Below are 24,271 nucleotides of genomic sequence, written 5' to 3'. Positions count from 1 at the left end.
ATAGGGACCTGGAAGGGCTTTTCAAACAGCAGAGCTCAGAGCCTGCTGACTTTTCACAGGCATCGGCCTGAAGAAGGAAAGCAAGCCACAGCCAGGTCCTCTCTCCTGATCTCTCCAGCCTTGGAGTGTGTGAGCTCTTTGAATCTCCCTCATGATGCCCCTTTCCTTGCTGGTACAGATGTCTTAGGCAGTGCCTACCTTGCCTAGTCTGATTCCTTCCCACATGTTTCATCCACACTTCCCTTCCCTAGACTCCCATGAGGTTACACACCACAGATGTTTAGGCCTAGCTATTCATGGAGGCTTGCTGACATCATGGCATGACTGATGGCTGACTATGAACACCTGCCTGTGGCTTCTGGCACATTCAGCGGGTAGACACATTACAAGTGTTACAGCTCCAGAGGGAAAGGTACACTGACTTGTTGGGAAGCCAGGCTATACCTGCAAGTATTACAGATCTGAGGGAAAAGTATCCTGACTTGCCAGGGAGTCAGGCTGTACCTATAGCAGTGAAGGGAGGTGTCCTTGACATGTACAGTTGTGAGAAAAAAGGAATCCTACTTGTCGGGAAGTCAGGCTATACCTAAATCTGGGGTATGGTGAGGGATGGTCTCCCCATCAGATGTAGCAAATCCTGCAGCTCTCTTAGAGAGCACTGGTACAGCTGAGCTCTGCTCCACCCTTCCAAGGGAGATTCCCAGCAGAGGTATATACCACAAATTCTAATTATTCTTAATAAATAAAATCCAGAGTCACATATTAGGGGATGAAAGCTAAAGGATCAGAACATTGCTGCCAGTCACTAAAGAGATGTTTTACCTCTACCAATGTTCAAACCCAAGGGACAATCCTGTCCTCAGACTGTCTCCTCAGACTGCCTTGAGATCCTGTCTCTTCCCATCTTATATTCCTCTCTCCTCACAGCTGTATCGCTCCTGTCTCCACCTCCCTGTGCTGGGATTAAAGGCGCATGATCATAAGCGCTGGGATCACCTTTGTGTGTGGTCTGTTTCTCTTGTAGACAGATTCAATCTTGTGTGTCCCCAAGTGGCCTTGAACTCACAGAGATCCATCTGCCACTGTCTGCTGAGTTCTGGGATTAAAGGTTTGTGCCACCACTGCCTGACCTCTAGGGGCTTAGCTCTGCACTCTGATCTTCAGGCAAGCTTTATTGGTTAAAACACTAAGTATCACTACAGGCGTATCCATTTCTTCTGCTCTGCTCCCCTAGGGGAACATCTCAGCAGAGGTATCCATTTCTTCTCAGCTCTGGCCCAAGATATTACTTCTGCTTCCCTGAAAAAAAGGAAACACCTGCAGGAATGCAGCAGTCTCCTCCGAATCCAGGGAAAAGTTGTTACTCACCTGGCCTGAGAACTGTTGATGGGCAATATTGAAAGAGATATAAGAGGCAGGTTAGGACCTGGTTGAGCATGGTGCAGAGGGCACAGGGTCTGCAGCAGTTGCCCCTACCAGGGGGAGGGACTAGGTACTTGGAAGTGGCAAGAAGGGGTGGAGTCCTCTTTCTTGCTTTACACATTCACAAGCCTGCGTAAACACATCTCCATCCTGTCTCACAGCAAGCCCCAGGAACACAGTTAAGTCTTCCAACCATGGTGCCACCACACTGGACCAGGACAGCTACAGCAACACATGCACTATGCACACATGCACACAAACACACAGTGCTGGAATTCCATCAGCTACACTATAATTTCAACCTCTGTAAGCATCATACACCTTGACCAATGACCAACATGATCAGCCTCAGCCACAGTGACCACCTCACCCAAATGTCAGGATACACAGGAGGCAGAGGCAGTCCACATAGGGAGGAATGCCAAGACACTCCAAGTTCACTGTGGAGGCTCTGAGGGATGGAGGTTGGGCATCTACAAGCACCTAGCAGCAACAAATCTTGGGATGAGACAGATAAGCAGGTCATGAGCTTTCAGTGGCTAGATAACTACACCTTTGGGCTTTGAATGCTACACCTAAATGTAATGAATTTCATAGAGAATCTAGAATTATATTTCACATTGTAATCTACACAGTAATTAATACCTGTTGATCTCCTCCAACTTTTGTTCCCTCCTATATGGAGAAGTGGACACAGGCAGGTATCTCCATTCCTCCCTTCCAGCATCAGGATGTGGCCACTGTGCTCTACAGAGCACCCTGACTCTCCTGGTTTCCAGGAATGCTGGACTGGGACTAAGTAGATCAGGAGGTTGTGGGGACAGCTCCATCTTGGCATCTTTGCTGTGGTCCAAAGCTGGGGCACACGGCTGTAGTAGGTCTACTCCTGGACCTTGCAAAGTCTTTGTTTTCTACTTTCACTGTCTACAGGTCTCAAAAACCCAAGTGACAGACGACAAACAGCTCCCCAAAATATTGTATTATCAATAAATTCAGGAGAACATGACTGAAGTACAAGTGTGGCCACCTAGAAATCTCTGTATTCATCTCCTGATCAAATAAAACCAAGATACATACATGGTGGCAGCATCCTGTGATCTACATAGTCCCTGCACCACAGAGAACAAACCAGCATCATGTCCTCAGTTACTAACTGATGGACCAGGAGAAAGACACAATCCACAGGGCAGTGGAATTGACTGTGAGGGCTGGGAGACAGCACGGATGGAAAACACAAAGCTCTGTAAAGGTCTAGGCGAGAGTCAAGATGCTAAGAATGACCAGGACGTGTTTCACAGAAACAGAACTCAAGCTACACTGAGAAGAGATGATACTGAGATAACTGGTTCTGAAAGACTCGGGAAGAGCTGTTAGAGACCTCTAAAAAGATAAAAGAGAGAAACAGCAGGGCTTTGAGACCCCTTCTGAAACTGCTCATTCTCTTTATTGGTTTGGGTCATCCTTGAGAACAGAAAACTTTTTGGCAAAGCTGTACAAACTCCACATGGGGTTCCTCCCCATATCTCTGGGCTGTGGACTCATGCTGGTCACAGTAAGGAGTTCCTCAGCAGACTCTCCAACCCTACCACACGTTCTGAGGTGACAGTAGCTGTGAAATCAGGTGGGGAGCATGGCAGCCTCAGCTGGGGAGGGCTTTAGGGAGCTCGGCCAATCAGGGAGTGTGCTGGGATTAAGTTCCCTTCTTTGTCCGTGGTGAGAAAGAAGGATGGGGCTGAATGGACTGAAACTTGTCACCCTGGTCTTCTGAGTGTGACTTTGTCTTGTCACTGACTACAGCCAGGCACCAAGTGCCATCTAGTGGCTCCATTTCTCCACTCTCACAGATGGCCTGCTGAGAAGACCCAGAAGAGTGGAGCGGGCCAGCTCCAAGGAGGAAGGCAGAGGAGCACACACCAAGTGAGTGGATAGAACAGATTACCTCAAGAAAATATACTTTAAGAGGAAGCAACTTCTTTTTTATTTTTTAATTTTATTTAGAAAGAACAACCATATTCATTTGTCCATTTTTCTTCAGGTTTAAGGAAAATAGTTTTAAAAATATAAAGTTGTAAATACACTCAAGAGTAACTGCTATTAAACAGTTCTGAACAGGCAGAAAATGTACTTTTCTTTTACAGAAAATGCTAAATCTATAATAGCAGCATAATTTATATATAGAAAAAGCTGGCTTTGAAAATCCAGACTTTTGTATACACAAAACACATCCTTTCCTTTTCATACACAGAGCAGCAATGTGCACTCTGGAAGGTTTCTTTCCACTATGGTACTCCACAGTAGGCAGCTCTCTCTGGTCCCCATCAGCAGTGGGTTCTCAGCCCAGCCTTCAGTCCAATACCAGGGCAGAAAGGGCATTCAGGTCTTTCATGTATGGATGAGCTACCAGGGTCTGGTTGATCTTCAGCTTTTGCTCAGAGTCAGGGAAGATCTTCAGCAGTGCCTCCCTCAGGTCACTGGTATCTGTGGAAGATCTCTGTGCTGGCATGAGAGAGTTCTGCTGTATTCTGGGAACAGTGGCCAGGGATATGAAGTGGGGCTGCTGAGGAAGCCAAGAGCCTGAAGAGGCTCCCTGACTCTGGGATGGAGGCCGGTGGCTGGTGTTGGTTACTTGGGTCGTGGGGCTCCAGAACGAGCCCACATTTGGCAGGGCATTGAGTAGCAGTGCGTGTGTCTATAGACGAAGTGACCATAGTGAGAACGGCAGTGAGAAACCCTGTAAAGCACATATGGCTGACACTGAGATCTGGATGCTAGGTAGTTCCATGTTTTCTGAAGGCCAGAGAGCCAATGGGATGTAAAATCAGCCCCCACAGAGTGGCCTATAGAGCACCTGGCACCATTTCCAGACCAATGAGGGAAAAAGAGCCCCTGGGATGGACAGTCCCTCTCCAGCCTACTGTCTGAGGGTGGGCCACAGTGGTTGGCTCTGCAATGTTCCTGCTCTTCTGGGGGGGTTTTCTTCTAGGCAGTATCAGCTGACTGGGAAGAGTTGCTTCTGGGCAAGAAGGCAACTCCAAGAGGCTCCTGGAATCCCTGTCTCCAGTGAGGTCTGGATGGGGCGTGTGTACTCTCAATGCATATGCACAATGTGTTACATATGCATCCACTTGTCCTGCTTAGAAACTTTTGCCAATTTTAGCTGCAGCTGAGAACTGGGGCTAATAGTGCTATCAACATCAGAAGCTTGACAACCTGCAAATGCTACATTAACATTAGAGGCATGCACTCAAGAAAGAGTCATGGCTAGTGGTCACCAAGCATTTGAAGATGACACTAGGTGAGAGTGTCACCAGGCTACTGAAGGAATGGAAGAGGTAGCAAAGAATTCATCTCTAATATGACCTGGACCTCGACTCATCATAGGACACACACACACAGCCTCAAACACAGGCCTTGAGGCCTAAAATGCTACGAGGATTTCCAATATAAGATGTGGGATTGAGGAGGTGAAATAGACAAGTGTACAGCAAGCTGCCATTTCCTTGGCCCGAGTCAATGCCTCACCAGTGTGATAAAACCCAAAGGTTCTACCTAGGTCAAAGTGGGCCTGAGGAAGCAAGCGCCATAGGAGTGGGAGCTAGGAGCCAATCTAGTCCCAGGACACTGGCAGACCAGGATTGAGCCATCTACCTGATCCTGAGCAGCCTAGAGACAGTGAACCCTAGCAGAACAGGTACAGGGAGTAACTGCTGAGTGTAGCAGCTAGTGACAGAGACCACTGAGGGTACATGAATCTGGGACCTTTAAGGAAGTAGACCTAAGTCAGGACCCCTGTGGGTCTGGGTGTGAATCTAGGACTTCCGAGGAACTAGGCCTGAGCCAGGACCTCTGCCAGTCTGGGAAGAAATCTGGGATCTCTGAGGCAATAGACAGGAATCAGAGATCTCTGCAGGACAAGGCATGAGTCTGGGACCTCAGAGGGAGAAGGCCTGAGCCAGGACCTCTGTGGGTCCCAGCATTGGCCTGGACATCAAAGGGAATAGGCAGGAATCAGAGATCTCTGCAGATCCGAGCTTGAGTCTGGGACCTCTAAGGGAGCCAGCCTGAGCCAGATCCTCTGAAGTTCTGAGTGCACCTGAGTCTGGGAACTCTGAGGCAGTAGACTGGAGCCAGAGACCTTTGCAGGACCAACTCCAAGACAGAGACCTCTGCAGGAGTGCATCCAGACCAGGATTTACAGAAACAAGTCAAAGATGGTAATCTAGGACATAGTAGGCCTGAGAAAGCAAACTCCAAAGGAGCAGAGCAAAGCCCAGGAGTGCTGAGCTATCTCCAGGAACATGGACTAACCAATGGGATAACTAGAACTGTGACACTGACTGTACTATGAAGAACAACCATCTGAGATTTGGATTTACTGACACATAGAAGATTAATCAACAGAATCTCAGACAGACCCAACCACACATATTAGAGGAAAAGAAGAGTAGAAAAGGTGAGAACACATGCAACACCACAAAGAACAACACAACACCAGTAAAACCTAAAGACCCTACAACACCAAGACTTGAACAACCAAATATAGATAAAGCAGAAGAAAATGCCCTAAAAATAACTTCAAAAGAATGTTTGAAACTCTTAAAGAAATGAGAAATTCCCTCAAAGAAATGGAGGAAAAGACAAACAAAAAACTCAGCAAATCCCATAAGGAAAACAAAGAAAAAGCAATCAAACATATGAAAGAAACCACTCAAGACATGAAAACTGAAATACAGAAAATAGGGAAAACACAAGCCAAGGGAATTATAGAAACAGAAATCATGAGAAAATGAGCAGGAACCACAAATGCAAGCATGAATAGCAGAATACAAAAGATTGAAGACAGATTCTCAAGCGTTAAGATACAATGGAGGAAATAGACTCATCATTTAAAGAAAATATTAAATCTAACAAAAGCTTAACCCAAAATATCCAGGAAATATGGGACACCATGAAAAGGCCAAATATAAGAATAATAGGTATAGAAGAAGGTGAAGAAGTTCAACTCAGAGGCACAGAAAATATATTTAACAAAATCATAGAAGAAAACTTTCCCAACCTAAAGAAAGATATGCCTATGAAGATACAAGAAGTTTACAGAACACCAAATAGACTGAATCCAGAAAAAGTTCCCTTGCCACATAATAATCAAAACACTAAACATTCAGAGTAAAGAAAGAATATTAAGAGCTGCAAAGAAGAAAAACCAAGTAACATATAAAGGTAGAAATGGAAAAAAGAGAGCTTTTTCAACAAATTGTACTGGCAAAACTGGATGTCAATCTGTAGAAGAATGAAAATAGATCCATATCTATCATGCACAAAACTCAAGTCCAAATGGATTAAAGACCTCAATATCAGTCTGAACACACTGAACCTGATAGACGAGAAAGTGGGAAGTACTCTACAACACATGGGCACAGGAGACCACTTCCTAAGTATAACCCCAGCAGCACAGACATTAAGGACATCATTGAATAAATGGAACCTCCTGAGACTGAGAAACTTCTGTAAAGCAAAAGACACTGTCACTAAGACAAAAAGGCAACCCACTGACTGGGAGAAGATCTTCACCAACCCCGCAACTGACAAAGGTCTGATCTCCAAAATATATAAAGAACTCAAGAAACTAGACCGTAAAAGGCTAATCAACCCAATTATAAAATGGGGCACTGAGCTGAACAGAGAATTCTCAACAGAAGAAGTTCAAATGGCCAAAAGACACTTAAGATCATGCTCAACTTCCTTAGCGATCAGGGAAATGCAAATCAAGACAACTTTAAGATACCATCTTACACCTGGCAGAATGGCTAAAATAAAAAACACCAATGATAGCCTTTGCTGGAGAGGTTGTGGAGAAAGGGGTACACTCATTCATTGCTGGTGGGAATGCAAACTTGTGCAACTACTTTGGAAAGCAGTATGGCGGTTTCTCAGAAAATTCGGGATCAACCTACCCCTGGACCCAGCAATACCACTCTTGGGAATATACCCAAGAGATGCCTTGTGGTGGCGCAAATGAATGTAGACAGATTATATAGATATATACAGCTTTAATAAGGAAATAAACTTACAGGACCACAGGTTCCCGCGGAGCATTGGAAAAGCGGAGCAAAAGAAAAAAGGCTGCTGGGCTCACGCCTGGCAGATTTATCCGTAAACATTAGCCCGAGGCGAATACGCCCCCAATGGGTGGGGCTATGTCCCTACATCTCCCCCTTTTGTCTAAATAAGATAGAACCAAACCAAATACAACTATATACAATAATAACAAATAATAAATATAACAAACAATATTGAGAACAAAACTTTTGCTAAACATTCTATCTCAAGGAGTCTAAATAACATAGAGAGTAACTACAATTATATAATCTTCAACTCCGTCAAAGACCTGAGAAGGGAATAAATATTACTTAACAATCGAGAGATATCCAAAATGTGCAACAATTGACAGAGACAACTGACTACCTGGGCAATCACCCAAAGTCTCGTTTGCAATGTTGAGTCAACCAACTTTGGCTAAGGCCTAACATAACTGGCATACCATTATTAAAGGCAAGGAACTTTCTTAGGACTATCCTACCCTGTCTTGGCAAGATAAGACAATCCTGTTTTATCCACTTAGGGATATTTTGTATTTTTGTCAGAAGTTGAGGTATGGGCTTTTCTTAACCCAAAGGCCAGTTCTGCCAAGAAGACAAGCTCCCAGTGGAGTGTCTTTGGTGCTCAACGTTCTCTCGGGAGTAGAGTGGTGTTGTCAGGAGTAATTGTGTCTCTTTGGCATAGAAATTTTAGGTTAGATTAAAGGCCATTTTCTACAGCTCTTTGAAGAGGTTGAAGATCATACTATCTATACTAAATATAATCTCTATGTAACTAAAAGACCTGATAAACTTAAAAATAAATGTGACAAACATATAATTCTCAATACCTATCTAACTTTGAAGACTAAAAGAATAAACAACTGTGCAATATATGAAGACAATGATCTTTAATTGTAAACAATGTCATAGTATCAGAGGTAGAAATGTACAATGTAATATGGTAGATGTATCAATACAATATGGACAAAGTTATAAGCATACTCATACAAAAATAGAGGTAGGAACACTCACATTCAATATTCAACATATCAATATACAAAAAACAGTACCAGTACAATTTTCTATAAACAGTAATTCACAAATATCAATCATCCCAAAAAACCAGTTACCCCCTTCTAATCCCAGAAAGATCCATATCTGTGGGTTGACAGATATTTTTTGTAAAATCTCCCATATGGTACAACTGAAAAGGCTGTTAAAGTCTTGAATGGTAATGTTTTTAGACATTTTTTTATTTATAAAAGAAAATTATGTACCTGTAATGAAGTTTTTCTGCCAGTGGTGGCTAAAGAAATGTACCTGAGTCCACGTGGTCTAAGCCAGAGCCGGTCTGAAACAATTAACTCAAAACAAAAATTATTGTACTGCCTGTTAAGGGAAGGTGTTGGTGGCTTTTACTTCAAAACCACAGGTGCTTCCCTTAAATCAGGCAGTGAGGGTTTGGAAGAAGCAGGGAGCTATTAACTACTCTGTGGGGGGTCGCTGCTCTGCGACTGTAGTGGCCTGGAGTGGGGGAAGGGAAAGCGAGCAGGGAGCGCGCTGTAAATCGCCTTCCTGAGCTCAGGCAACTAGCCGGGAAAGGTGGAGCTTGCGCCCCCCCTGTGCCGGGTCGGGGGCAAAATAGCCCCACGTTGGGTGCCAAATGTGGCGGCGCAAATGAATGTAGACAGATTATATAGATATATACAGCTTTAATAAGGAAATAAACTTACAGGACCACAGGTTCCCGCGGAGCACTGGAAAAGCGGAACAAAAAAAAAAGCTGCTGGGCTCACGCCCGGCAGATTTATCCATAAACATTAGCCCGAGACAAATACGCCCCCAATGGGTGGGGCTATGTCCCTACAATGCCTTATCATACAACAAAAGTATATGCTCAACTATGTTCATAGCAGCATTGTTTGTAATAGCCAGAACCTGGAAACAACCTAGATGCCCTTCAATGGAAGAATGGATGAAGAAAGTATGGAATATATACATATTAGAGTACTACTCAGCAGTAAAAAACAATGACTTCTTGAATTTTGGATACAAATGGATGGAAATAGAAAACACTATCCTGAGTGAGGTAAGTCAGGCCCAAAAAGAGGAACATGGGATGTACTCACTCACATTTGGCTTCTAGCCATAAATAAAGGACATTGAGCCTATAATTCGTGATCCTAGAGAAGCTAAATAAGAAGGTAAACCCAAAGAAAAACATATAAGCATCCTCCTTAATATTAACCATCAGGCGATGAAAGGAGACAGACACAGAGACCCACATTGGAGCACCAGACTGAAATCTCAAGGTCCAAATCAGGAGCAGAAGAAGAGAGAGCATGAGCAAGGAACTCAGGACCACGAGGGGTGCACCCACACACTGAGACAATGGGGATGTTCTATTGGGAACTCACCAAGGCCAGCTGGCCCAGGTCTGAAAAAGCATGGGATAAAACCAGACTCACTGAACATAGCTGACAATGAGGACTACTGAGAACTCAAGAACAATGGCAATGGGTTTTTGATCCTACTGCACATACTGGCTTTGTGGGAGCCTAGGCAGTTTGGATGCTCACCTTACTAGACCTGGATGGAGGTGGGTGGTCCTTGGACTTCCTACAGGGCAGGGAACCCTGATTGCTCTTAGGGCTGACGAGGGAGGGGGACTTGATCGGGGGAGGGGGAGGGAAATGGGAGGTGGTGGCAGGGAGGAGGCAGAAATCTTTAATAAATAAATAAAGAAAAACATATAAAGGTAGACTTATCAGAATTGCACCTGCTTTCTCATTGGAGACAATGAAAGCCAGAAGGGCATGGTCAAGCATTATGTAGACATTAAGAGACCACGGATGCCAGCACAGACTAATATACCCAGCAAAACTTTCAATCACCATAGAAGGACAACACAAGATATTTCATGACAAAACCAGATTTAACCAATAATAGCCACAAACCTGATGGAGGTGGGTCTTGCATTTATCTGTTGCTTTTATTGGTGAATTAATAAAGAAAACTGCTTGGCCCTGATAGGACATAAAATTAGATAGGCGGAGTAAACAAAACAGAATGCTGGGAGAAAGAAGCCTAATCAGGCAGTCGCCATGATTCTCCCCCTCCAGACAGACACAGGTTAAGATCTTTCCTGGTAAGCCAGCTCGTGGTACTACACAAAGTATTAAAAATGGGTTAGATCAATATGTAAGAGCTAACCAATAAAAGGCTGGAACTAATAGGCCAGGCAGTGTTCAAAAGAATACAGTTTCCATGTAATTATTTCGGGACATAAGCTAGCCATGCGGGCGGCTGGGTGCCAGGGATGCAGCCCTGCCGCTCATATTACAACACAAACCCAGCCCTACACAAAATACTAGAAAGGAAACTCCAACCCAAGGAAGTGGGCTACATCAATTTAAAAAAACAGACAATTGATGGTCTCATAACAGCAAGCCCCAAAGAAAAGAAAAATGTACAAATTAATATTGCCAGAAATGAATACTAAATAAACAGGAGATAGCAATTACTGCTCATTAATATCCCTAAATATAAATGGACTCAACTCACCTATAAAAAGGTTAAGGCTAACAGATTAGGTATGAAAACAGAATCCTTCCTTCTTCTGCATACAAGACACATCTCAACCTCAAAAACAGACATTATCACAGAGTAAAGGGCTGGGAAAAATATTCCAATGAAATGGACCTAAGAAACAAGCTGGTATAGCTATCCTAATAGCTAGCAAAATATACTTCAAGCTAAAATCAATCAAAAGAAAAAAAAGGACATTTCATATTAGTCACAGGAAAGATTCATCAAGAGGAAATCTCAATACTGAACATCTATGCCCCAAATACAAGGGCACCCTCATATGTAAAAGAAACACTTCTAAAGGTTAAATCAGACATTAAACCCCACACACTAATAGTGGGAGACTTCAACACTCCCCTCTCACCACTGGACTGGTCAGTTAGACAAAAACTGAGGAGAGAAATAAGAAAACTAGCATGTTATGACTCAAACGACTTAACAGACATATATAAAATATTCCATCCAAACAGAAAAGAATATACTTTCTTCTCAGCACCTCATGGAACCTCCTCAAAAATTAAAAACATACTCAGTAACAAAACAAACCTCAAAAAATACAAAAAAAATGGAATAACCTGATATTATCTCATCAGATCACCATGGTTTAAAACTAGAAGTCAAAAGCAATACTAATTCTAGAAAGCCCACAAACACGTGCAGATTAAACAATGTTCACCTGAATCATCAATGGGTCAAGGGAGAAATAAAGGGAGAAATTAAAGACTTCCTAAAATTCAATGAAAATGACCACACAACATACCCAAATTTATAGGACACAATGAAAGCAGTATTAAGAGGAAAGTTCACAGCACTAATTGCCTATATAAAGAAGCTGGAAATATCTCACACTAGTGAATTAACAGAATATTTGAAAACTTTAGAACAAAAAGAATCAAACTCACCTAAGAGAAATAGAAGGCAGGAAATAATCAAATTGAGAGCTGAAATCAACAAAAGAGAAACAAAGAAAACAATACAAAGAATCAATGAAACAGAGTTGGTTCTTTGAAAAAATCAACAAAAATAGACAAACTTTATCCAAAATAACCAAAAGGCAAACAGAGAGTATCCCAATTAACAAAATCAGAAATGAAATGGGAGACATAACAATAGACATGGAGGAAATACAGAGAATCATCAGGCCATATTTCAAAAACCTGTACTCCACAAAATTGAAAAACTGAAAGGAAATTGACAACTTTCTGGATAAACATCACATACCAAAATTAAATCAAGACCAGATAAGCAATTAAACAGACCTATAACTGCTGAAGAAATAGAAACAGTCATAAAAAGTCTCCCAACCAAGAAATAGCCCAGGACCAGATGGTTTCAGCTCAGAATTCTACAAGACTGTCAAAGAAGAATTAATACTAATACTCCTCAAATTGTTCCACACAATTGGAACAGAAGGAACATTGCCAAACTCTTTTATAAGGCTACAATTACTCTTATACCCAAACTACAGAAAGACATTACTAAATGAGAGAATTACAGACCAATTTCACTCATGAACATTGAGGCAAAAATACTCAATAAAATACTGGCAAATTGAATCCAAGAACACATCAGAACCATCATCCACCATGATCAAGTCGGCTTGATCACCGAGATTCAGGGATGGTTCAACATATGAAAATCTGTCAACATAATCCACCATATAAACAAGCTGAAAACCATATGATCATGCTGTGGAAGCACCTTCTGCTTTTTCAGCCAATAGCCTTTAAGATACCAGCCTACTTGGACATGGTCCCTTTTGCTTTAAAAAGCAGCAGTAGCCCTGCTCTCTTTATTTCTCTCTCTTGCTTCTGGCTCTGCTTCCAGCTACTAAACTTCATTCCTGGTTTCATAGAAGGCTGTTTTCTGGGACAGTGATCTGTAAGTTTTCCCCTTAAATAAATAACCCTTTTATTAATCATAATTCCAAACTTGTGTGGGATTGTTTTGTGACTTATATCTACATGATCATCTCATTAGATGCTAAAAAAGCTTTTGACAAAATACAACATCCCTTCATGATAAATGTCTTGGAGAGGGCAGGGATACAAGGAACATACCTAAACATAATAAGGTGATATACAGCAAGCCAACAGCCAACATCAAACTAAATGGAAAGAAACCACTGAAACCAGGAACAAGACAAGATTGTCCATCCCCTCCATATCTATTAAATATAGTTCTTGAGGTCTTAGCTAGAGCAATAAGACACCAAAAGGAGATGAAACAGATACAAATCATAAAAGAAGTAAAAATCTCACTGTTTGCTGATGATATGATAGTTTACATAAGTGACACCAAAAATTCTACCAAGGAACTTCTACAGCTCATAAACACTTTCAGTAATGTAGCAGGATATAAGATTAACTCAAAAAATCAGTAGCCCTCCTGTACACAGATAACAAAAGTGCTGGGAAAGAAATCAGAGAAACAACACTCTTCACAATTGCCACAAATAGCATAAAATGTCTTGGAATAACTCTAACCAAACAAGTGGAATACTTGTATGACAAGAACTTTAAGTCTTTGAAGAAGAATTTCAGAAGAGCATCAGCTTCAAAGCATTGTTCTTGTCTTCCTAGGACCTAAGAAAGTGAGGTCAGCTGCAAGGTCCTTGAAACCTGGCAAGAAAATCTGCCTCCATGGTGGGGGGATTTGAAGAGGTCCTTGGAGCCTGGCAAGAGGCCCTGCTCCTGTGCTGAGGGGATCCGGAGAGCTCAACTTTTTGTCTGTGAGGTCCTTGGAACCGTGTAAGAAACCCAGGTCCTGTGCTGAGGGGATCTGGAGAGCCTACCTTTTTGTCTGCAAGGTCCCTTAGAGTTCAGCAAGAAATCCTGCTCCCATGTTGGGGGATCTGGAGAGGAAGAGATGGGCAGGTGCCAATGCAAGAATTCCTCCAACATCCTGAAAAGCAATATGATAACACCAGAATCCAGCAAACAAGCAACAGGAAGACTTGAATATCCTAACAGAGAAGAAGCAGAAGAAGTCTACTTTAATCATAACCTTATGAAAATGATGGAGACCCTTAAACAGGAAGTGAAAAACTCCCTTAATGAAATGGAAGAGAAGACAAACAAAAAGTTAGAAGAAACTAATAAATCCCTCAAAGATACCCAAGAAAACGAAGAAAAAGCAATCAAACAGGTAATGGAAACAGTTCAAGACTTGAAGACCAAAATGGAGATAATAAAGAAAACACAAACCAAGGGATAGCTGGCTATGGAAAATCTGTGTAAATGAACAGGAACGACAGAGACAAGTATAAATATAAGAGATAGAAGAAAGAATTTCACGTGCTGAAGATACTATAAAGGAAATAGACACATTGATCAAAGAAAACAGCAAATCCAATAAATTCTTAACACAAAACATCCAGGAAATCTGGTACACAATGAAAAGACCAAACCTAAAAATCATAGGGGTATAAGAAGGAGAAGAACTCCAGCTCAAAGGCACAGAAAATATATTCAACAAGATTATAGAAGAAAGCTTTCCCAACCTAAAATAGGATAAGCCTATGAAGGTACAAGAAGCTTACAGAACACAAAATAGACTGGATCAAAAAAAAATCCCCTCACCATATAATATTCAAAACATAAAACATACAGAATAAAGAAACAATATTAAGAGCTACAAAGGAAAATGGTCAAGTAACATATAAAGGTAAACCTATCAGACTTACACCTGACTTCTTGATGGAAACCATGAAAGCCAGAAGATCTTGGATAGATGTTCTGCAGACACTAAGAGACCATGGATGCAAGCCCAGACTACTGTATTCAGCAAAGCTTTCTTCCACCATCAATGGAGAAAACAAGATATTCAATGACAAAAACAGATTTAAACACTACATATCAACAAACCCAGCCTTACAGAAAGTACTAAAAGGAAAACCTCAACCCAAGAAAGCTTACAACACCCACAATAGCACAGACATCTGACAACCCTTCATCAACATAACTCAAAGAAGGGAAACATACAAACATTAGAACAAAAAAATAAATGGAGTTTACAACCACTGATCATTAATAGCACTTAATATCAATGAAGTCAATTGACCTATAAAAAGGCACAGGTAAAGAGAATGGATAAGAAGATGGGGTCCAACATTCTGCTATTTACAAAAAACACACCTCAAACTCAAAGACAGACACTACCTCAGAGTAAAGTGTTGGAAAAAGGTTTTCCAATCAAACGGACCTAAGAAACAAGTGGGTGTGGCTAACCTAATATCTAACAAAATTGAATTCAAACTAAAATCAATCAGAAGAGATTCAGAAGAACACTTTATACTCATAACAGAAACATTTCATCAAGATGAAGTCTCCCTTAATGTATTCCACATAATAGAAACTGAAGCTTCATTGTCAAACTCTTTTTATGAAGTTACAGTTACCCTGATACCAAAACCACACAAAGACTCAACCAAGAAAGAGAATTACAGAACAATCTCATTCATGAACATCTATGCAAAAATTCTCAATAAAATTCTGGCAAACTGAATCCAAGAACACATCAATAAAATTATCCATTATGATCAAGTAGGCTTCATCCCAAGATGCAGGACTGGTTCAACATAATGAAAATTTATCAATGTAATACATTATATAAATAAACTGAAAGAAAAAACATATGATCATTTCATTAGATGCTGAAAAAGCATTCGACAATATTTAACACCCCCTTTATGGTAAAGGTCTTGGAGAGATTAGGGATACAAGGATCTTACCTAAATATAATAAAAGCAATATACAGGAAGCCAATAGCTAACATCAAATTAAGTGGAGAGAAACTCAAACAATTCCACTAAAATTTGAAATGAGACAAGGCTGTCTATTCTCTCCATATCTCTTCAATATAGGCTTGAAGTTCTAGCAATAGCAATAAGACAACGTAAGGAGATCAAGGGGATTCAAATTGGAAAGAAAGAAGTCAAATTTTGTTATTTGCAGATGATATGATAGTGTACATAAATGACCCCAAAAACTCTACCAAAGAACTCCTACAGCTGATAAATATGTTCAGTGATGTGGCAGGATACAAGATCAAGTCAAGCCGACTACGCACGTGCAGCTACTGCTCAGTGCAGCCTGCTGGCGCGGCCCGGCAAACATGTCGCACTTACAAATGAAGCTCCTGCGCAAGAAGATCGAGAAGAGGAACATCAAGCTGCGGCAGCGAAACCTGAAGCTGCAAGAAGCATCAAACACGAGCCTATCCCAACCTTCCAATGAAGATGTGCCCAAAGAAGAGGTAAAGGTCAGAAAAGTTAAGAAAGCCGTAAAGCATGCTGCGAGGGTGGGCTCAGCAGAAGTACAAAGTGGAGGCATGCCTGAAGAGACAGAAGAAAACTCGAAAGTTGAAAAGTTACCCCAGAAACCTACCGCTGTAACCAATGGAGAAACGGCAGCACCGCCATCTCCTGATTCAGAATCAAAAAAGAAAAAGAAGAAGAAAAAGAGGAAAATGGCAAATGATGCAGAGCCTGACACCAAAAAAGCAAGAACTGAAGAAAGCACTGTGGCTCTTGAAGCAGAAGATGCTGTGGAGAAGCCAGATGACAAGGAAGTGCCCAGCCTGCCCCTGGGGCTGACAGGAGCTTTTGAGGACACTTCGTTTGCTTCCTTGTCTAACCTCGTCAATGAAAACACTCTAAAGGCTATAGAAGAAATGGGCTTCAAGCGCATGACTGAGATCCAACATAAAAGTATCAGGCCACTTCTGGAAGGCAGGGATCTTCTAGCAGCTGCTAAAACTGGCAGTGGCAAAACTCTGGCTTTCCTCATCCCTGTGATCGAGCTCATTGTGAAGTTAAAGTTTATGCCCAGGAATGGAACAGGAGTCCTGATTCTCTCTCCTACCAGAGAACTGGCCATGCAGACCTTTGGTGTTCTTAAGGAACTGATGACGCACCATGTTCACACGTACGGGCTGATCATGGGTGGCAGTAACAGGTCTGCTGAAGCGCAGAAGCTCACCAACGGCATCAACATTGTCGTGGCCACCCCCGGCCGGCTTCTAGACCACATGCAGAATACTCCAGGGTTCATGTACAAGAACCTCCAGTGTCTCGTTATTGATGAGGCTGATCGTATCTTGGATGTTGGATTTGAAGAAGAATTAAAGCAAATTATTAAACTTTTGCCAGTACGCAGGCAAACCATGCTCTTTTCTGCCACACAAACTCGAAAAGTTGAAGACTTGGCAAGAATTTCTCTGAAAAAAGAGCCATTGTATGTGGGTGTTGATGATGATAAAGAGGTTGCCACAGTGGATGGACTTGAGCAGGGATATGTTGTGTGTCCCTCTGAGAAGAGGTTCCTTCTGCTCTTCACATTCCTTAAGAAGAACCGGAAGAAGAAAGTGATGGTCTTCTTTTCATCCTGTATGTCTGTGAAGTACCACTATGAGCTACTGAACTACATTGACCTGCCTGTCTTGGCCATCCATGGAAGGCAAAAGCAAAATAAGCGAACAACCACATTCTTCCAATTCTGCAATGCAGATTCAGGGATACTGCTGTGCACAGATGTGGCAGCCAGGGGGCTGGACATCCCTGAAGTCGACTGGATTGTTCAGTATGACCCTCCCGATGACCCCAAGGAATACATTCATCGTGTGGGTAGAACGGCTCGGGGCCTGAACGGAAGAGGGCATGCCCTGCTCATCCTGCGCCCTGAAGAGTTGGGTTTCCTTCGTTACTTAAAGCAATCCAAGGTTCCACTGAATCAGTTCGACTTTTCCTGGTCTAAAGTTTCTGATATTCAGTCTCAGCTGGAAAAGCTGATCGAAAAGAACTATTTTCTTCATAAGTCCGCGCAGGAAGCATACAAGTCCTACATACGAGCCTACGACTCCCACTCTCTCAAGCAGATCTTCGATGTGAACAACTTGAACTTGCCGCAGGTGGCTCTGTCCTTTGGCTTTAAGGTTCCTCCCTTCGTTGATCTGAACGTGAGCAGCCATGATGGCAAGCTTAAAAAGAGAGGAGGTGGCGGTGGATTTGGCTACCAGAAAACAAAGAAAGTGGAGAAGTCCAAGATTTTTAAACACATCAGCAAGAAGACAATGGACCGCAGGCAGTTTTCTCACTGACGGGAATGTCTTTCCACCTGGACTTTGCCCTAATTTCCCCTTTCTCTTTAAGAAAGAACTTTTTAAAATCACCTTTAGGATCTTTTTGTCTTTACTATGAATGATAATTTTTATTTTTAAATACTCCCAAAAATCATGTCATTGTTTTAACGTCTTTTATACTTCTCCTTTGTGGTATAAGGAGGGACACAGTGATGGACAAAATAGGCTGGATTTTTATTTCTTGAACGTTAGCAGTAACCTGGAGCCTCTGAAAATGCCACACGTATGTAAGAGCAAAGATTGTTGGGAATAATTAGTGCACATCTTTAGAGGTGCCACTGCAGCTGAGATGACTCGGTGGGCAATCAAGTGCCGCTGCACAGATCCTGAGTTCAGCATCCACGAAAAATGCTGAGCGTGGCAGCGCATGTCTCGAATGCTTTGGAGCCAGAGACAGGCAGGTCCTGGAGCTTCCTGGCCAGCTGGTCTAGCCAAATACCATTCCATGTTCAGAGAGAGACCCTGTCTCAGCAGCAAAGGTGGAACAAAACTGAGGAAGCTATAGGTAACTTCTGGCCTCTACATGTGCACATAGGAACGTGGACATAAAGTAGTACTGCTTCTGTTGTATATTCCTGACTTTTTGTTTTTTGAGACAGGGCTTCTCCGTAACTTTGGAGCCAGTCTTGGAACTCACTCTTTAGGCCAGGCTGGCCTCGAACTCTCAGAAATCTGCCTATCTCTGCCTCCCCGGAGTACTGGAATTAAAGGCGTGTGTTTTAATAAAAAAAAAAAAGATCAAGTCAAAAAAATCAGTAGCCCTCCTATACACAAGGGATAAAGAAGCAGAGAGGGAGTCAGAGAAACATCACCTTTCACGATAGCCACAAATAGCATGAAGTATCTTGGAGTAACACTAACCAAGGAAGTGAAAGATCTATTTGACAATAACTTTAAGGCTTTGAAGGAAGAAATTGAAGAATATACAAGAAAAATAGAATGATCTCCCATGTTCTTGGATTGGTAGGATCAACATAGTAAAAATGCAGTACCACCAAAGGCAATCTATAGATTCAATGAAATCCCGATCAAAATCCCAACAAAATTCTTCACAGACCTTGAGAGGACAATAATCAACTTTATTTAGAAAAACAAAAAACCCAGGATAGCCAAAACGATCCTATACAATAAAGGAACTGCGAGAGACATTACCATCCCTGACTTCAAACTCTATTACAGAGCTACCGTAATGAAAACAGCTTGGTATTGGCATAAAATCAGAGATGTTGACCAATGGAATAAAATTGAATATTAAGCCACAAACCTATGAACACCTGATTTTTGACAAAAGAGCTAAAATTATACAGTGGAAGAAAGGAAGCATCTTTAACAAATGGTGCTGGCATAAGTGGATGTCAACCTGTAGAAGAATGAAAATAGATCCATATCTATCCCCATGTACAAAACTCAAGTCCAAATGGATTAAAGACCTCAATATAACTCTGACCACAATGAACCTGATAGAAGAGAAAGTGAGAAGTAGCCTGAAATACATGGGCACAGGAGACCACTTCCTAAATATAACCCCAGTAGCACAGACAATCATGGCAACAATGAATAATGGGACCTCCTGAAACTGATAAACTTCTGTAAAGCAAAGGACACAATCATTAAGACAAAAATGCATCTGAATGGGAGATCTTCACCAACCCCACATCAGACAATGTTCTGATCTCCAAAATATATAAAGAACTCAAGAAAGTAGACATTAAATTTCTAAATAACCCAATTAAAAAAATTGGGTACTGAATTGAACAGAGAATTCTCAACAAAAGAATTTCAAATGGCCAAATATTTAAGGACATGTTCAACTTCCTTCGCTCTCAGAGAAATGCAAATAAAAACAACTTTGAGATACCCTCTCACTCCTGTCAGAATGGCTAAGATAAAAAACACTAATGGTAGCTTATGCTGGAAAGGATGTGGAGCAGCAAGGGAAACCTCATCCATTGCTAGTGGTAATGCAAATGTGTACAACCACTTTGGAAATCAGTGTGACAGTGTCTCAGAAAATTGGGAGTCAACCTACCTCAGGATCCAGCAATACCACTGTTGGGAATATACCCAAGAAATACCCAATCATACTACAAAAGCATTTGTTAAACCATGTTCATAGCAACATTATTTGTAATAGCCAGAATATGGAAACAACTTAGATGCGCTTCAGTGGAAGAATGGATGAAGAAAGTGTGGAATATATACATATTAGAGTACTATTCAGCAGTAAAAAACAATGACATCTTGGATTTTGCATGCAAATGGATGGAAATAAAAAGCACTATCCTGAGTGAGATAACCCAGACCCAAAAATATGAATATGGTATGTACTCACTCATTAGTGAATTATAGCCATAAACAAAGGACACTGAGTTCGCCATCCTAGAGAAGCTAAGTAATGAGGTTAACCCAAAGAAAAACATAAATACATCCTCCTGGAAATTGGAAGCAGACAAAATCTCCAGGTTGGGAACATGGGGGTGGGAGCAGAGTGGGGGAAAGGGGAAAGGGGAAGAGAGAAGGGAGAAGGGGAGGTTTGGGGAGAGCTTGGAGGAGTGGGATGGCTGAGATGGAGGAAGGACTGATACGGGAGCAGGGGAAAAGATATCTTAATTAAGGGAGCCATTTTGGAGTTGGCAAGAGGCTTGGCTCTAGAGGGGTTCCCAGGTGTCCATGGGGATGTCCCCAGCTAGGACCCTGCAGTGGAGGAAAGGATGCCTGAAATGGCCTTGTCTTGTAGTCAGACTGATGACTATCTTTTTTTTTCCGAGACAGGGTTTCTCCATAGCTTTTGGTTCCTGTCCTGGCACTAGCTGTTGTAGACCAGGCTGACCTCGAATTCACAGAGATCCGCTTGCCTCTGCCTCCCGAGTCCTGGGATTAAAGGTGTGCGCCACCACCGCCTGACTTGATGACTATCTTGAATATCATCATAGAACCTTCATCCAGCGACAGATGGAGATAGAGACAGAGACCCACATTGGAGCACTAGACTGAGGTCCCAAGGTCCAGTTGAAGAGCGGAAAGAGGGAAAATATAAGCAAGGAAGTAAGGACTGTGAGGGGTTGGTCCACCCACTAAGACAGTGTTCCTGATCTAATGGGAGCTCACCAAAGCCAGCTGGACTGGGATTGAACAAGCATGGGATCAAACTGGACCCTCTGAATGTGGCTGACAATTGGGGCAGTTTGAGAAGCCAATGATAATGGCACTGGGATTTGTCTCTACTGCATGTACTGGCTTTTTGAGATCTTAGTCTATTTGGATGCTTACCTTCCTAAGCCTGGAGGGAGAAGGGAGGGCCTTGAACTTCCCATAGGCAGGGTACCATACCCTCTCTTAGGACTGGAGGGGGAGGAGATGAGTGGAGGAGCAGGAGGGAAATGGGAGGAGGGGAGGAAGTGGAAATTTTGAATGGTATTATTTATAAAGAAATAAAAAAATAAAGAAAAAAAAAGAAAGAATTTCAAGAAGACACCAGAAAGTTGAAAGATCTCCCATGCTCTTGGGTAGGCAGGATTAACATAGTAAAATGGCAATCTTACCAAAATCAATCTACAAATTCATTGCAGTGTCCAACAAAATCCCAAAAAAAATTCTTTACAGACCTCAAAAGAGTGGTACTCAACTTCATACGGAAAAGCAAAAAACCAAGGATAGCCAAAACAATCCTGTATAATAAAAGAACTTCTGGAGGCATCACAATCCCTGACTTTGAACTCTACTACAGAGCTACAGTACAGAAAACAGCCTGGTATTAGCCTAAGAACAGACAGGAGGACCAATGGAACTGAATTGAAGACATGGATATTAATACACCCACCTTCAAACACCTGATTTTTGATGAAAAAGGAAAAAAAATAAAATGGAAAAAGAAAGTATATTTAACAAATGGTGCTGGCATAACTGGATATCAACATGTAGAATGCAAATAGATTCATATCCATCACCATGCACAAAACTCAAGTCAAATGGATCAAAGATCTCAACATAAAGCCAGACACACTGAGCCTTATAGAATAGAAAGTGGGAAGTACACTTGAATGCACTGGCACAAGGAACCACTTCCTAAATATAACTTAAGCAGCACTGACACTAAGAGAAACAATTAATAAATGGGACCTCCTGAAACTGAAAAACTTCTGTAAAGCAAAGGACACAGTCAACAAGACAAAATGACAGCCTACAGAATGGGAAAAGATCTTCACTAACCCCACATCAGAGAGAGATCTGATCTTCAAAATATACAAAGCACTAAAGAAATTGGTCACCAAAAGAAAACATAATTGAATAAAAATTGGAGTACAGACCTAAACAGAGAACTCTCAACAGAGGAACCTAAAATGGCTGAAAGACACTTAAGGAAATGTTCAACATTCTTAGTCATCAGAGAAATGCAAATCAAAACAACTTTGAGAATCTATCTTACACCTGTAAGAATGGCCAAGATCAAAAACACTGATGACAACTCATGCTGGAGAGGATGTGGGGAAAAGGGAAAACTCCTGCATTGCTGGTGGGAATGCAAGCTGGTACAGTTCCTTTGGATGTCAATGTGGCAAATTCTCAGAAAATTAGGAAACAACCTTTCTCAAGTCCCAGTAATACCACTTTGGGGTATATATCCTATATCCAAAGGATGCTCAATCATGCAACAAGGACATGTGCTCAACTATGTTCATAGCAGCTTTGTTTTTCATAGCCAGAACTTGGAAACAACCTAAATGCCCCTCGAACAAAGAATGGAGAAGGAAAATGTGGTACATTTACACAATGGAGTACTACAGAACAGAAAAAAAATGACATCTTAAATTTTGCAGGCAAATGGATGGAGATAGAAAACGTCATTTTGAGTGAGGTAACCCAGATACAGAAAGACACACTCATAAGTGGATTTTAAAAATAAAGCAAAGAAAACCAGCCTACAAATCACAATCCCAGAGAACTTAGACAATGAGGACACTAAAAAAGACATACATAGATCTAATAGACATGGGCAGTAGGATAAGACAAGATCTCCTGAGGAAATTGGGAGCATGGGAACAATGGGGGAGGGCTGAACAGGAGGGAAGAAGCAGGGAGGGTAGCAGAGAAAAATGTAGAGCTTAATAAAAATAAAAAACCCAAAGGTTCCCAGAGAAATGACAACAAGGCCAGGACACTCCAAGTGTGTTGGTCTCCACTGAAGAAGATGCCTGGGTGAAAATCAGCCCACCACAGTGCTCCATCAAGTTCAAACTGATGATCCCAAAGGCTCAGGCTACAAATAACCAACTAGCAGCCTTGAAATGTGGGACAGAGTGTGTCTTCTCCTTTAAGTACCTAGACCAACCCCATGCAAACCTGCCTGGAGATCCACAGAAATATAGCATATTTTGGTTTTAAAACAAAGAAGGTCTGCCACTAGGTTAGCGTGAAAGTGTCTGTGGTTAACAAAGTCACCTGAGGATTCTTAATGTAGAAATAACTTCTACGTATCAATGTCAAACAGAAACGCAAGCAGGTTTTCCCATGCAGTGATAATAAACAGTAGCTGTCAGCCTTCACCCCCACCCCCACAGTGGTTTCTGAACAGGAAACAAGTTCACATCCGCACTGGACACTCAGAACAAATGGCCGCAGAAAGTGCACGGGGGAAAAAATCCCATCCCACACAGAGAACCTGTGGAATAATGACTGTTATCACCAGCTTGAAAATCTGCTTCTTCTGAGACCCTCATAAATGTCTGCGTGCTCTTAGAGTAAAATGAAAAGGATCCCCGCACAGGGCAGGCCTAGACCCTGGCACATGATGCAGAGGCAGAGGGTCAGAGTTTGAGCTTAGCCTGCTGACTCAGCGGAAACAGTCTAAGGCAGGCAGGCAGGCAAAAAGGACTGAAAAAGACCACACTAAAGAGTAGCCCTGTGGTGCTTGCTTGACTGGCTTCTACATCAGTCACACATTGCTAAGTCTAATTAAGGCTGTGAAAAAAATTCAAGTGCCATTTCTAGTTTTCAAGGACAACATTTGTTGCAAAGCACAACATTTGGGTAAAATAAAAAAA

The 24,271-nt window shown here is 41.9% G+C and overlaps 1 protein-coding gene across 1 annotated transcript; it reads left to right on the top strand.

Moving 5' to 3' along the window:
* The first annotated feature begins 16,155 nt into the window (after positions 1-16,155).
* LOC130869187 (ATP-dependent RNA helicase DDX18-like) lies at positions 16,156-18,952 on the top strand. Its single transcript, XM_057761220.1, has one exon. The coding sequence runs from the start codon at positions 16,206-16,208 to the stop codon at positions 18,186-18,188; it is 1,983 nt and encodes a 660-aa protein (XP_057617203.1). The 5' UTR covers positions 16,156-16,205; the 3' UTR covers positions 18,189-18,952.
* Positions 18,953-24,271: the final 5,319 nt, after the last annotated feature.

This window comes from Chionomys nivalis, unplaced genomic scaffold, assembly GCF_950005125.1.
Source record: "Chionomys nivalis unplaced genomic scaffold, mChiNiv1.1 scaffold_77, whole genome shotgun sequence".
In the NCBI taxonomy this organism is placed as follows: domain Eukaryota; kingdom Metazoa; phylum Chordata; class Mammalia; order Rodentia; family Cricetidae; genus Chionomys; species Chionomys nivalis.
This window is presented reverse-complemented; position numbering and strand designations above follow the sequence as displayed.